At 43.0% G+C, this 14,808-nt stretch overlaps 1 protein-coding gene across 1 annotated transcript in view; it reads left to right on the top strand.

The window, feature by feature from the left end:
- trpc6b (transient receptor potential cation channel, subfamily C, member 6b) overlaps nucleotides 1-11,873 on the top strand; it is a gene marked incomplete at both ends in the record, with an annotated part of 54,368 nt that extends 42,495 nt beyond the window's left edge. The window contains 3 exons of the mRNA XM_080428320.1: nucleotides 9,987-10,046; nucleotides 10,670-10,745; nucleotides 11,731-11,873. Coding sequence (XP_080284446.1) covers nucleotides 9,987-10,046; nucleotides 10,670-10,745; nucleotides 11,731-11,873 — 279 coding nt within the window. The remainder of the gene's footprint in view (nucleotides 1-9,986; nucleotides 10,047-10,669; nucleotides 10,746-11,730) is intronic.
- Between the last annotated feature and the right edge of the window lie 2,935 nt (nucleotides 11,874-14,808).

Here is a 14,808-nt window from a genome sequence, read left to right as displayed (position 1 = left end):
AGGCTGGACTATACTAGTCTTGGGTGCACTAGGCTGTACTGTACTGTACTGTACTAGACTCTACTGGTCTCTAATAGGCTGTTTTAAGCTCTAGTAGGCTTTGCTAGGCTTTACTGGGCTCTATTAGGCTATAGAAGCCAGTACTTTACTTTGGCCTACAAAGGCTCTTGCAAAACTATTGCTCGTGAACACACAAGCTATGGCCCGTGTACACAGTGTTTAGTCCCTATGGTCTGAGTATCTAAAGGGCTGACAAGGGACTAGTAAAGCCTAATAGAGAGTATTAGAGTCTGGTACAGCCTAGTACACTCTAGTCTAGCCTAGTCCAGCCTGTTCCATGCTAGTATAGCCTATATCAACCTCCACTACTCTGTTCTCCCAACAGGCTGGACTATACTAGTCTTGGGTGCACTAGGCTGTACTGTACTGTACTGTACTGTACTGTACTGTACTGTACTGTACTGTACTGTACTGTACTGTACTCTACTGGTCTCTAATAGGCTGTTTTAAGCTCTAGTAGGCTTTGCTAGGCTTTACTGGGCTCTATTAGGCTATAGAAGCCAGTACTTTACTTTGGCCTACAAAGGCTCTTGCAAAACTATTGCTCGTGAACACACAAGCTATGGCCCGTGTACACAGTGTTTAGTCCCTATGGTCTGAGTATCTAAAGGGCTGACAAGGGACTAGTAAAGCCTAATAGAGAGTATTAGAGTCTGGTACAGCCTAGTACACTCTAGTCTAGCCTAGTCCAGCCTGTTCCATGCTAGTATAGCCTATACCAACCTCCACTACTCTGTTCTCCCAACAGGCTGGACTATACTAGTCTTGGGTGCACTAGGCTGTACTGTACTGTACTGTACTAGACTCTACTGGTCTCTAATAGGCTGTTTTAAGCTCTAGTAGGCTTTGCTAGGCTTTACTGGGCTCTATTAGGCTATAGAAGCCAGTACTTTACTTTGGCCTACAAAGGCTCTTGCAAAACTATTGCTCGTGAACACACAAGCTATGGCCCGTGTACGCAGTGTTTAGTCCCTATGGTCTGAGTATCTAAAGGGCCGACAAGGGACTAGTAAAGCCTAATAGAGAGTATTAGAGTCTGGTACAGCCTAGTACACTCTAGTCTAGCCTAGTCCAGCCTGTTCCATGCTAGTATAGCCTATGCCAACCTCCACTACTCTGTTCTCCCAACAGGCTGGACTATACTAGTCTTGGGTGCACTAGGCTGTACTGTACTGTACTGTACTAGACTCTACTGGTCTCTAATAGGCTGTTTTAAGCTCTAGTAGGCTTTGCTAGGCTTTACTGGGCTCTATTAGGCTATAGAAGCCAGTACTTTACTTTGGCCTACAAAGGCTCCTGCAAAACTATTGCTCGTGAACACACAAGCTATGGCCCGTGTACACAGTGTTTAGTCCATATGGTCTGAGTATCTAAAGGGCTGACAAGGGACTAGTAAAGCCTAATAGAGAGTATTAGAGTCTGGTACAGCCTAGTACACTCTAGTCTAGCCTAGTCCAGCCTGTTCCATGCTAGTATAGCCTATACCAACCTCCACTACTCTGTTCTCCCAACAGGCTGGACTATACTAGTCTTGGGTGCACTAGGCTGTACTGTACTAGACTCTACTGGTCTCTAATAGGCTGTTTTAAGCTCTAGTAGGCTTTGCTAGGCTTTACTGGGCTCTATTAGGCTATAGAAGCCAGTACTTTACTTTGGCCTACAAAGGCTCTTGCAAAACTATTGCTCGTGAACACACAAGCTATGGCCCGTGTACACAGTGTTTAGTTCATATGGTCTGAGTATCTAAAGGGCTGACAAGGGACTAGTAAAGCCTAATAGAGAGTATTAGAGTCTGGTACAGCCTAGTACACTCTAGTCTAGCCTAGTCCAGCCTGTTCCATGCTAGTATAGCCTATACCAACCTCCACTACTCTGTTCTCCCAACAGGCTGGACTATACTAGTCTTGGGTGCACTAGGCTGTACTGTACTGTACTGTACTAGACTCTACTGGTCTCTAATAGGCTGTTTTAAGCTCTAGTAGGCTTTGCTAGGCTTTACTGGGCTCTATTAGGCTATAGAAGCCAGTACTTTACTTTGGCCTACAAAGGCTCTTGCAAAACTATTGCTCGTGAACACACAAGCTATGGCCCGTGTACACAGTGTTTAGTCCCTATGGTCTGAGTATCTAAAGGGCTGACAAGGGACTAGTAAAGCCTAATAGAGAGTATTAGAGTCTGGTACAGCCTAGTACACTCTAGTCTAGCCTAGTCCAGCCTGTTCCATGCTAGTATAGCCTATACCAACCTCCCCTACTCTGTTCTCCCAACAGGCTGGACTATACTAGTCTTGGGTGCACTAGGCTGTACTGTACTGTACTGTACTAGACTCTACTGGTCTCTAATAGGCTGTTTTAAGCTCTAGTAGGCTTTGCTAGGCTTTACTGGGCTCTATTAGGCTATAGAAGCCAGTACTTTACTTTGGCCTACAAAGGCTCTTGCAAAACTATTGCTCGTGAACACACAAGCTATGGCCCGTTTACACAGTGTTTAGTCCCTATGGTCTGAGTATCTAAAGGGCTGACAAGGGACTAGTAAAGCCTAATAGAGAGTATTAGAGTCTGGTACAGCCTAGTACACTCTAGTCTAGCCTAGTCCAGCCTGTTCCATGCTAGTATAGCCTATACCAACCTCCACTACTCTGTTCTCCCAACAGGCTGGACTATACTAGTCTTGGGTGCACTAGGCTGTACTGTACTGTACTGTACTAGACTCTACTGGTCTCTAATAGGCTGTTTTAAGCTCTAGTAGGCTTTGCTAGGCTTTACTGGGCTCTATTAGGCTATAGAAGCCAGTACTTTACTTTGGCCTACAAAGGCTCTTGCAAAACTATTGCTCGTGAACACACAAGCTATGGCCCGTGTACACAGTGTTTAGTCCCTATGGTCTGAGTATCTAAAGGGCTGACAAGGGACTAGTAAAGCCTAATAGAGAGTATTAGAGTCTGGTAAAGCCTAGTACACTCTAGTCTAGCCTAGTCCAGCCTGTTCCATGCTAGTATAGCCTATACCAACCTCCACTACTCTGTTCTCCCAACAGGCTGGACTATACTAGTCTTGGGTGCACTAGGCTGTACTGTACTGTACTGTACTAGACTCTACTGGTCTCTAATAGGCTGTTTTAAGCTCTAGTAGGCTTTGCTAGGCTTTACTGGGCTCTATTAGGCTATAGAAGCCAGTACTTTACTTTGGCCTACAAAGGCTCTTGCAAAACTATTGCTCGTGAACACACAAGCTATGGCCCGTGTACACAGTGTTTAGTCCCTATGGTCTGAGTATCTAAAGGGCTGACAAGGGACTAGTAAAGCCTAATAGAGAGTATTAGAGTCAGGTACATTCTAGTACACTCTAGTCTAGCCTAGTCCAGCCTGTTCCATGCTAGTATAGCCTATACCAACCTCCACTACTCTGTTCTCCCAACAGGCTGGACTATACTAGTCTTGGGTGCACTAGGCTGTACTGTACTGTACTGTACTGTACTAGACTCTACTGGTCTCTAATAGGCTGTTTTAAGCTCTAGTAGGCTTTGCTAGGCTTTACTGGGCTCTATTAGGCTATAGAAGGCAGTACTTTACTTTGGCCTACAAAGGTTCATGCAAAACTATTGCTCGTGAACACACAAGCTATGGCCCGTGTACACAGTGGTTAGTCCCTATGGTCTGAGTATATACAGGGCTGACAAGGGACTAGTACAGCCTAATAGAGAGTATTAGAGTCTGGTACAGCCTAGTACAATCTAGTCTATCCTAGTCCAGCCTTATCAGTCCTAGCATAGCCTGGTACCCCCTCCCCTATTCTGTTCTCCCAACAGGCTGGAGTAGGCTAGACCTGGGTGTACTAGGCTTTACTGTACTAGTCTCTGCTGGGCTCTAATAGTCTGCTTTCAGCTCTAGTAGGCTTTGCTAGGCTGTACTGGGCTCTATTAGGCTATAGAAGGCAGTACTTTACTTTGGCCTACACATGTTCATGCGAAACTATTGGTCGTGCACACACAAACTATTGCCTGTTTACACAGTGGTTAATCCAAATGGTCTGAGTATCTACAGGGCTGATGTAACCCAGGTTTCAAAAGGTTTTCAAAAGGTTTGTGTCACTGCTGTCTGTGTGTCACTGACAGAGTCACACACACAGTCACACACACACTCAGACTCACTCACTCAATCAATCAGTCACACCAGTGCTTGCAATTGCCAATAATTGCATGAAGCAGAGACAGTCTGCAGTAGCAGAGTGAGGTGCACACTACTCTGAGATTTCCACCCAAACTGACTGCTGGCACAACATGCTGGCTGTGCCTGCATGAATCTGATTGAATTGGCCAGGTTACTTTTCTTGATAAGAAAAAGGATCATGATGGCGAGCCAACTAACCCGAACCCAACTTTAATGAAGTTTGTCCTACCAGGAGGGTGAGCAGCAGCCACACATTCATATCCCCCCAAGTAACATTACACACTACACTGCCTCACACTGCCACTTCCCTCTGACTATTGACAATACCTACCTGCTTAAAGGGCAAGACCACTTTGGTAGAGGTTTGGGATAGTTACCTTGCCATGATGTAACTCCAAAGGTGGACAAGAAATAAAAAATAATTGCTCCATTGATTAGAAATTGATAATTCTAAATTTGCTCCTCATTGACTTACATTGTACGGTAAAACAACTCTCAAAGTCACTCTTTAAGCACTATACTAAGTCTAGACTAGCATGGAACAGGCTGGACTAGGCTATACTAGGTTGTACTAGGCTGTACCAGACTCTAATACTCTCTATTAGGCTGTACTAGTCCCTTGTCAGCCCTGTAGATACTCAGACCATAGGGACTAACCACTGTGTACACGGGCCATAGCTTGTGTGTTCACGAGCAATAGTTTTGCATGAGCCTTTGTAGGCCAAAGTAAAGTGCTGGCTTCTATAGCCTAATAGAGCCCAGTAAAGCCTAGCAAAGCCTACTAGAGCTTAAAACAGCCTATTAGAGACCAGTAGAGTCTAGTACAGTACAGTACAGTACAGGCTAGTACACCCAAGACTAGTATAGTCCAGCATGGAGAACAGACTAGGGGAGGTATAGGCTATACTAGCATGGAACAGGCTGGACTAGGCTAGACTAGATTGTACTAGGCTGTACTGTACTGTACTGTACTGTACTAGACTCTACTGGTCTCTAATAGGCTGTTTTAAGCTCTAGTAGGCTTTGCTAGGCTTTACTGGGCTCTATTAGGCTATAGAAGGCAGTACTTTACTTTGGCCTACAAAGGTTCATGCAAAACTATTGCTCGTGAACACACAAGCTATGGCCCGTGTACACAGTGGTTAGTCCCTATGGTCTGAGTATCTACAGGGCTGACAAGGGACTAGTACAGCCTAATAGAGAGTATTAGAGTCTGGTACAGCCTAGTACAATCTAGTCTATCCTAGTCCAGCCTTATCAGTCCTAGCATAGCCTGGTACCCCCTCCCCTATTCTGTTCTCCCAACAGGCTGGAGTAGGCTAGACCTGGGTGTACTAGGCTTTACTGTACTAGTCTCTGCTGGGCTCTAATAGTCTGCTTTCAGCTCTAGTAGGCTTTGCTAGGCTGTACTGGGCTCTATTAGGCTATAGAAGGCAGTACTTTACTTTGGCCTACAAATGTTCATGCAAAACTATTGGTCGTGCACACACAAACTATTGCCTGTTTACACAGTGGTTAATCCAAATGGTCTGAGTATCTACAGGGCTGATGTAACCCAGGTTTCAAAAGGTTTTCGAAAGGTTTGTGTCACTGCTGTCTGTGTGTCACTGACAGAGTCACAAACACAGTCTCACACACACACTCAGTCTCACTCACTCAATCAATCAGTCACACCAGTGCTTGCAATTGCCAATAATTGCATGAAGCAGAGACAGTCTGCAGTAGCAGAGTGAGGTGCACACTACTCTGAGATTTCCACCCAAACTGACTGCTGGCACAACATGCTGGCTGTGCCTGCATGAATCTGATTGAATTGGCCAGGTTACTTTTCTTGATAAGAAAAAGGATCATGATGGCGAGCCAACTAACCCGAACCCAACTTTAATGAAGTTTGTCCTACCAGGAGGGTGAGCAGCAGCCACACATTCATATCCCCCCAAGTAACATTACACACTACACTGCCTCACACTGCCACTTCCCTCTGACTATTGACAATACCTACCTGCTTAAAGGGCAAGACCTACTAAACCAAACTTGGTACCATATAGATACTCAGACCATAGGGACTAACCATTGCGTACACGGGCCATAGCTTGTGTGTTCACAAGCAATAGTTTTGCAAGAGCCTTTGTAGGCCAAAGTAAAGTACTGGCTTCTATAGCCTAATAGAGCCCAGTAAAGCCTAGCAAAGCCTACTAGAGCTTAAAACAGCCTATTAGAGACCAGTAGAGTCTAGTACAGTACAGTACAGTACAGTACAGCCTAGTGCACCCAAGACTAGTATAGTCCAGCCTGTTGGGAGAACAGAGTAGTGGAGGTTGGTATAGGCTATACTAGCATGGAACAGGCTGGACTAGGCTAGACTAGAGTGTACTAGGCTGTACCAGACTCTAATACTCTATATTAGGCTTTACTAGTCCCTTGTCAGCCCTTTAGATACTCAGACCATAGGGACTAAACACTGTGTACACGGGCCATAGCTTGTGTGTTCACGAGCAATAGTTTTGCAAGAGCCTTTGTAGGCCAAAGTAAAGTACTGGCTTCTATAGCCTAATAGAGCCCAGTAAAGCCTAGCAAAGCCTACTAGAGCTTAAAACAGCCTATTAGAGACCAGTAGAGTCTAGTACAGTACAGTACAGTACAGCCTAGTGCACCCAAGACTAGTATAGTCCAGCCTGTTGGGAGAACAGAGTAGTGGAGGTTGGTATAGGCTATACTAGCATGGAACAGGCTGGACTAGGCTAGACTAGAGTGTACTAGGCTGTACCAGACTCTAATACTCTCTATTAGGCTTTACTAGTCCCTTGTCAGCCCTTTAGATGCTCAGACCATAGGGACTAAACACTGTGTACACGGGCCATAGCTTGTGTGTTCACGAGCAATAGTTTTGCAAGAGCCTTTGTAGGCCAAAGTAAAGTACTGGCTTCTATAGCCTAATAGAGCCCAGTAAAGCCTAGCAAAGCCTACTAGAGCTTAAAACAGCCTATTAGAGACCAGTAGAGTCTAGTACAGTACAGTACAGTACAGCCTAGTGCACCCAAGACTAGTATAGTCCAGCCTGTTGGGAGAACAGAGTAGGGGAGGTGGGTATAGGCTATACTAGCATGGAACAGGCTGGACTAGGCTAGACTAGAGTGTACTAGGCTGTACCAGACTCTAATACTCTCTATTAGGCTTTACTAGTCCCTTGTCAGCCCTTTAGATACTCAGACCATAGGGACTAAACACTGTGTACACGGGCCATAGCTTGTGTGTTCACGAGCAATAGTTTTGCAAGAGCCTTTGTAGGCCAAAGTAAAGTACTGGCTTCTATAGCCTAATAGAGCCCAGTAAAGCCTAGCAAAGCCTACTAGAGCTTAAAACAGCCTATTAGAGACCAGTAGAGTCTAGTACAGTACAGTACAGTACAGCCTAGTGCACCCAAGACTAGTATAGTCCAGCCTGTTGGGAGAACAGAGTAGGGGAGGTGGGTATAGGCTATACTAGCATGGAACAGGCTGGACTAGGCTAGACTAGAGTGTACTAGGCTGTACCAGACTCTAATACTCTCTATTAGGCTTTACTAGTCCCTTGTCAGCCCTTTAGATACTCAGACCATAGGGACTAAACACTGTGTACACGGGCCATAGCTTGTGTGTTCACGAGCAATAGTTTTGCAAGAGCCTTTGTAGGCCAAAGTAAAGTACTGGCTTCTATAGCCTAATAGAGCCCAGTAAAGCCTAGCAAAGCCTACTAGAGCTTAAAACAGCCTATTAGAGACCAGTAGAGTCTAGTACAGTACAGTACAGTACAGTACAGTACAGCCTAGTGCACCCAAGACTAGTATAGTCCAGCCTGTTGGGAGAACAGAGTAGTGGAGGTTGATATAGGCTATACTAGCATGGAACAGGCTGGACTAGGCTAGACTAGAGTGTACTAGGCTGTACCAGACTCTAATACTCTCTATTAGGCTTTACTAGTCCCTTGTCAGCCCTTTAGATACTCAGACCATAGGGACTAAACACTGTGTACACGGGCCATAGCTTGTGTGTTCACGAGCAATAGTTTTGCAAGAGCCTTTGTAGGCCAAAGTAAAGTACTGGCTTCTATAGCCTAATAGAGCCCAGTAAAGCCTAGCAAAGCCTACTAGAGCTTAAAACAGCCTATTAGAGACCAGTAGAGTCTAGTACAGTACAGTACAGTACAGTACAGTACAGCCTAGTGCACCCAAGACTAGTATAGTCCAGCCTGTTGGGAGAACAGAGTAGTGGAGGTTGGTATAGGCTATACTAGCATGGAACAGGCTGGACTAGGCTAGACTAGAGTGTACTAGGCTGTACCAGACTCTAATACTCTCTATTAGGCTTTACTAGTCCCTTGTCAGCCCTCTAGATACTCAGACCATAGGGACTAAACACTGCGTACACGGGCCATAGCTTGTGTGTTCACGAGCAATAGTTTCGCATGAGCCTTTGTAGGCCACAGTAAAGTACTGGCTTCTATAGCCTAATAGAGCCCAGTAAAGCCTAGCAAAGCCTACTAGAGCTTAAAACAGCCTATCAGAGACCAGTATAGTCTAGTACAGTACAGTACAGTACAGCCTAGTGCACCCAAGACTAGTATAGTCCAGCCTGTTGGGAGAACAGAGTAGGGGAGGGTGGTATAGGCTATACTAGCATGGAACAGGCTGGACTAGGCTAGACTAGATTTTACTAGGCTGTACCAGACTCTAATACTCTCTATTAGGCTTTACTAGTCCCTTGTCAGCCCTGTAGATACTCAGACCATAGGGACTAACCACTGAGTACACGGGCCATAGCTTGTGTGTTCACGAGCAATTGTTTTGCATGAGCCTTTGTAGGCCAAAGTAAAGTACTGGCTTCTATAGCCTAATAGAGCCCAGTAAAGCCTAGAAAAGCCTACTAGAGCTTAAAACAGCCTATTAGAGACTAAGCAATAGTCCAGCCTTTTGATGGAACAGACTAGGGGAGGGCGATATAGGCTCTACTAGCATGGAACAGACTGGACTAGTTAAGACTAGGTTAAACTAGGCTCTACTAGGCTCTATTAGGTTGTACTAGGCTGTAATAGGCTGGACTAGGCTGTAATAGGCTGGACTAGGCTGTAATAGGCTGGACTAAGCTGTAATAGGCTGGACTAGGCTTTAATAGGCGGGACTAAGCTGGACTAGGCTTGAATAGGTTGGACTAGGCTGGACTAAGCTGTAATAGGCTGGACTAGGCTATAATAGGTGGGACTAGGCTGGACTAGGCTTTAATAGGCTGGACTAGGCTATAATAGGCTGGACTAGGCTGGACTAGGTTATAATAGGCTGGACTAGGCTGTAATAGGCTGGACTAGGCTGTACTAGGCGGGAATTGGCGAGAAACAGCGTCCCGGGAGGTCACATGATGGTAAACGCCATTTACCATAGCATAGTATGGGAGGTGTACACAATGTACACAGCCCATAGTTCTAATATTAGGCTGACTATGGCTCTCCACTGCCCCCCATTGAGAAAATATAGTCGGCATAGAAGTGTTCACGAAAGGTAGTCGCAAGTGTTCACTTCCCATAGCAACTATGGGAAGTGAACGACTACGTGTACACCGAGCCTAGTCTGTTCACGGGCCATAGCATTTAACATTGAGCACTACCTGCCGTGAACACCCTTATTATTGTTATTATTATTATTATTAATAAGTGTAATAATAATAATAATAATAATAATAATAATAATAATAATAATAATAATAATTCTAATCTTATCTCATCTTAGTTGAGTCAGCAGGAAGATACCAGTGTCGGAGCATCAGCTTGTCCTTCATCTCATCACCAAGTAAATATTTTTTTTTGTATAAAATTTGTGTAAAGTTTAACCAATCTGTATGGTAGATACTATGTTACATTACAGTATGTTGCATTATATTTGCAGGGATTGTAGGTGTTTGCAGGCTGCTACCAATAGGCCAAGTTGTTTTATATTTGTGGAAGATGATAATTTCTTGTATCGGGCTGAAACATTTTTTAAATATGGATAATGACTGACGCCATAGATATGTCATACTCATAGGTGACAGATGTGATAGTAATGATGTAATAGATGACGATGTCGTAGATGTAGACTGACCACATGAAGTTTAAGATCCACATGTGAGCCATGCCATTATTAGAATAGGTTTGGTGTACAGCAGGGGGGGAAAAAAGAGCGGACCAAGTACTGAGCCAAACGTCAAGTTTACAAAGTATTGAGGGTTTAAGTCGTTAAATGTCTGAAATTACACATTAACATGAATCTAATATGTAGTGGGGGGTCCCTGCTTTATCTCTCTCAGCTAAGGGGTCCTTGGCCTGAAAAACGTTGAACACACCTGCACTATTAGGTTAGCTTCTTTTGTATTTGGAGAGAAATGGAATCACTTCACCGTTGCAAAATAAATGATCTTTTATTGCTCCTAACAGAAGATCATGAATCGCCTCATAAAAAGATACATCATAAAAGCACAGACTGATAAGGACAATGCTGAAGTCAATGAAGGTAGGCTGAGCAATTTGTTTTCCTATTATAGCCCTGGTTCTCAAAGTGGGGTACGGGGACTCCCAGGGGTCCTTCAGGGGGTTCCCCTGCAGAATTAGTAAAGGTTTAAATGCTTAAGCCCCATTTTAGCTACTTGAAAGGACCCGATCTAAAGCTCACAACGCGACATGAGCTTTTCAAGGACCCGCAGATCAGTTCATATTAAGCCGCTGATCCTCATTTGAAAAGAGTTTGTGCCAGGGCACCCCTATGGAAATATGTTTGTTAGATTAGATTTAGTACAGAATTCTACAACTGTTTGTACTGTATAGGTGTAGAAAGTGAAACCTGTGGTCTGAATCATTCTTATACGTTATCTTACTGGGCTGACTTCACTATAATAGTGAAATTAACCACTTTCAATGTATTTAGGCCTTTGAGCTTGTAATTAACCATTCGGCTTGAATGGTTAAAACGTTTCTCATTTTGCTAGGGACACCCTGGAAGCCCCTTGGGGTTCCCCACTTTGAGAACCAATGGCTTAGTGAACATAATCGGTGTAGTGTTTGTTTGGGAAGGTAAACCTTCATAAACATTATTATTGTCATCGCTGTCGGGTAGAAAACTTGTATGTCCAAAACAGTTACTTTTCAGGAAATGGACAAAGAACCTGCATGTTCCAATGTGCCAGTTCTGCTTACCAAAAGTGGCCAACTGGGTCCAATGTAGTTATTACTTAGTCACAAGCTCTTGTTACTACTTTTCACAGACAAACGTAACCACTTTCATGTCCACTTCATTGGGCTAACGTCAACCACCAACTATTATAACTTAAAAAGAAAAATGCTGATCTACAAGCTCACTCATTTTTTCTACTTTTGTGTGACACTGTAGAAAGACAAAGTATCAAAAACCAAAAGTTGCATTATGGAGATACTGTACAAGGTTTCTGCCCAACAGCATGCAATGCTATGTTTGTTTACTGTTTCACTTCCATGTTTCCTAGGTGAGCTGAAGGAGATCAAGCAGGATATATCGAGTTTACGCTACGAGCTCCTGGAAACCAAGAGCCACAACGACGAGGCCCTGACACGGCTCACCAGGCAACTGGAACAAGTCATGGGTGTTAAAGATCCAGATCTGAACTGAGATGCTGTTTCTTATTCTTCTTGTTTTTATTCTCCCTAAAACATTTAGAGTAGCCAACCTGAGTGCCCTTGAATAGGCTCTATGCACAGCAGAAATTGCGGTAAAGGCCCGGGTCAGAGCCAAGCAGCCCACAGTGACCCCTTGTGACCGAATAAAAACACAAACATTTACCATTTGAGGAATAAATACTTCAAGAGGATCCATTTTTGTTGTACTGAAGAAAGAATGGAGTTTGTATGTGTTGTGCTAAACATTTTGTGGTCCATTATACTATAATAATCAAATATTCATAAAAAGAAATTGAGATGTTGAAAGATATTAGAAAACATGATTTCACCGGTCGTCAGAAAACAAAGGGGAATATCCAGACTTGTGTTGAAAAGACTATTTAATCAAATGTATGTAGAGTAGCATCTGAAAACTTACATAACTAAATACATTTCCTTTGTTCCTAGTCTCTACCATGGAATTACATGTGTGCAATGCATTGGCCACACGGTGGCACTATTGTGATTATTTTGTCATAGAGGTTACCATTCTGAATGCTTTTGATATCCCCCCTCATAAACTTTTATGGGCAGTGGGGATGTTTTATCCCTGCCAGAGTGAATTAAATACACGCATTTCCTATTGGGAAATGCGGACTGTCTGATATGTTTGATGCTCATGTTTCATAATATCACAATTCAACAATTTCATTAAAAATGTTAACCACATTAACACTGTCATTCAATTGGTCAGAATATAATTTTTTATTAAAAGCATAGTTAAAATAGTTTTTCTTACAAATTGAACCCTGAAATAAATGTGATTAACTTAAATAGACGTCAATAGAGCTTTTCCTGATTCCGACATTGGAGATACTATTTAGTCAGAGATTCTCAACTTTTTTCCCTTTTTTTCCTTTCAAGGACCACCAGTGTGATATGCATTAGGCCACAGACCCCCATTTGATTGGCACCCCAAACTACACAGTAAAATCCTATGTTCATTTAACTCGCAAAATTGAGAGAGTCCAATTGGACCCTTACGAGTGACATTTGGTTACAGACCTGTAAGTTGTCCATTTGGTTTCCGATTATTAATCTGATACCCATGGGGACCCCTTGGAACCCCCTCAAAGACCCCTGGGGGTCCCCGGACCCCCACATTGAGAACCACTGCAACAACATCAGTAATGAGAGGTGATGAGGTGATCCGGTTTAAATCATTCTGCGATAGGGCTTTGATAGAACAAGCTGATGTTAGCCTGCCTCAGTTGCAGTGGTGGAAAAAGTACTCAAATTATTTACTTAAGTAAGAGTACCAATACTGCAATATAAAAATACTCTGTTACAAGTAAAAGTCCAGAATTAAAAATTTACTTGAGTAAAAGTTCAAAAGTATTGGCATCACTACAATCAACGCGATGCGATGCGACGCGTTGTGAGCTTGTAGATCTGCTATTTTAAAATAGCCTAGGTATAAAATAGGGCTAAAGTGGTTAGTGTATGTTTCATTATATCATAATTTGAAAAGTAATTAGTAACTAAAGTTTTCAAGTAAATGTAGTGGAGTAAAAGTACAATATTTGCCTCTGAGATGTAGTGGAGTAGAAGTAAAAGTATTGGAAATTGGAAATACTCAAGTAAAGTACAAATACCTCAAAATTGTACTTAAAGGAGGAGTTCATCGAAATAATGACTTATTTTCTATCAATTACACACCCCATGAAGCCTTGATTTCATGGATTTATTTTTGTTTTTGTGGCATTCCTAAGACAATAATTTGATGACCGTGTGCATTTCCGGTAGGAGACACAAATAATCTACTTTGTGTCTCCTATCGGATACATTAGCCGGTAGGAGACGGGAATCAAATTATTAGCTTAGGAATGCGACAAAAACAAAAAAGAATCCATGGATTCAAGGCTTCATAGGGTGTGCAATTGATAGAAAATAAGTAATTTTTTGGGTGAACTCCTCCTTTAAGTACAGTACTTAAGTAAATGTACTTAGTTACTTTCCACCACTGCTCAGTTGGAACAGCAGGTACCGTACAAGGCAACTATTTTTGTTGAACGTAAATTATGAATGCTCTGTGAAAATAAAATCTTTAACATGTACATATTTACACAGGCAATTTAAAGCTGCACTATATAACTTTCCTCTTCCAACCTGGATTTGAAACCGGTTTCCTGGGCAAATGCTGACATTTTTACCATTGAGCTAATAGAGCCTGCCTGCTTGCTCAGGGGATAAATTTGATCTTGACCATCAGGTCAAGATTCGTGTCAGATCCTGTGTCCAGGTGAGACATGACCTTTGACACGATCTAAATGTCTCAATAGAAGAGCAGGGAGATAAAATATAACCAACCCAATTGTTTAAGTGATATTGTATTAACATACTCTACCACACAGATGGGACACAATTACATTTTATTAATTAAAAAAGGTTACATAGTGCCGCTTTAACCAAGGATAATAGCCTTATAAATAAAAATGTGTCCGTGTTGCATCCCATAGAGTGGCCATAGTCAACCAAACTAAAGGACACAGTGAATCTGTAATAACACACAACACTGAATGATACAAGGGGTCAAGCATTTGGAACCTCACTGTCCACGATAGCTCCGAGATGAGGTCCCGCTGTACGGGGACCCGGCAGAGGTAGAGTCCGTCCAAACGCAGTGAAGATCACTTTTTCGCAACATCGTATCCAAAAAGTAAAGGTACTGTAGTCCCAGACACCTACATGTTTGAGTAAACTTTTCACGACGGGGTTGAAAAAACAAACAGTTTAAATCGCTTATTTAGTCAGCCTGTGCCATGTTTTCCCATTGTAGCTGAATCGGGAGCAGTACTGGCAAATCATAGTACAGGCTGACTAAATACAGTAAGCGATTTAAATGTTTTTTTCAACCCTGTCGTAAAAATGTTACTTTCCGGAAAAAA

This window comes from Gymnoscopelus braueri (assembly GCF_963280865.1).
Source record: "Gymnoscopelus braueri genome assembly, chromosome: 5".
Taxonomy (NCBI): domain Eukaryota; kingdom Metazoa; phylum Chordata; class Actinopteri; order Myctophiformes; family Myctophidae; genus Gymnoscopelus; species Gymnoscopelus braueri.
Note: the sequence above shows the minus strand (reverse complement) of the source record. Positions and strands in the feature narration are given on the sequence as shown.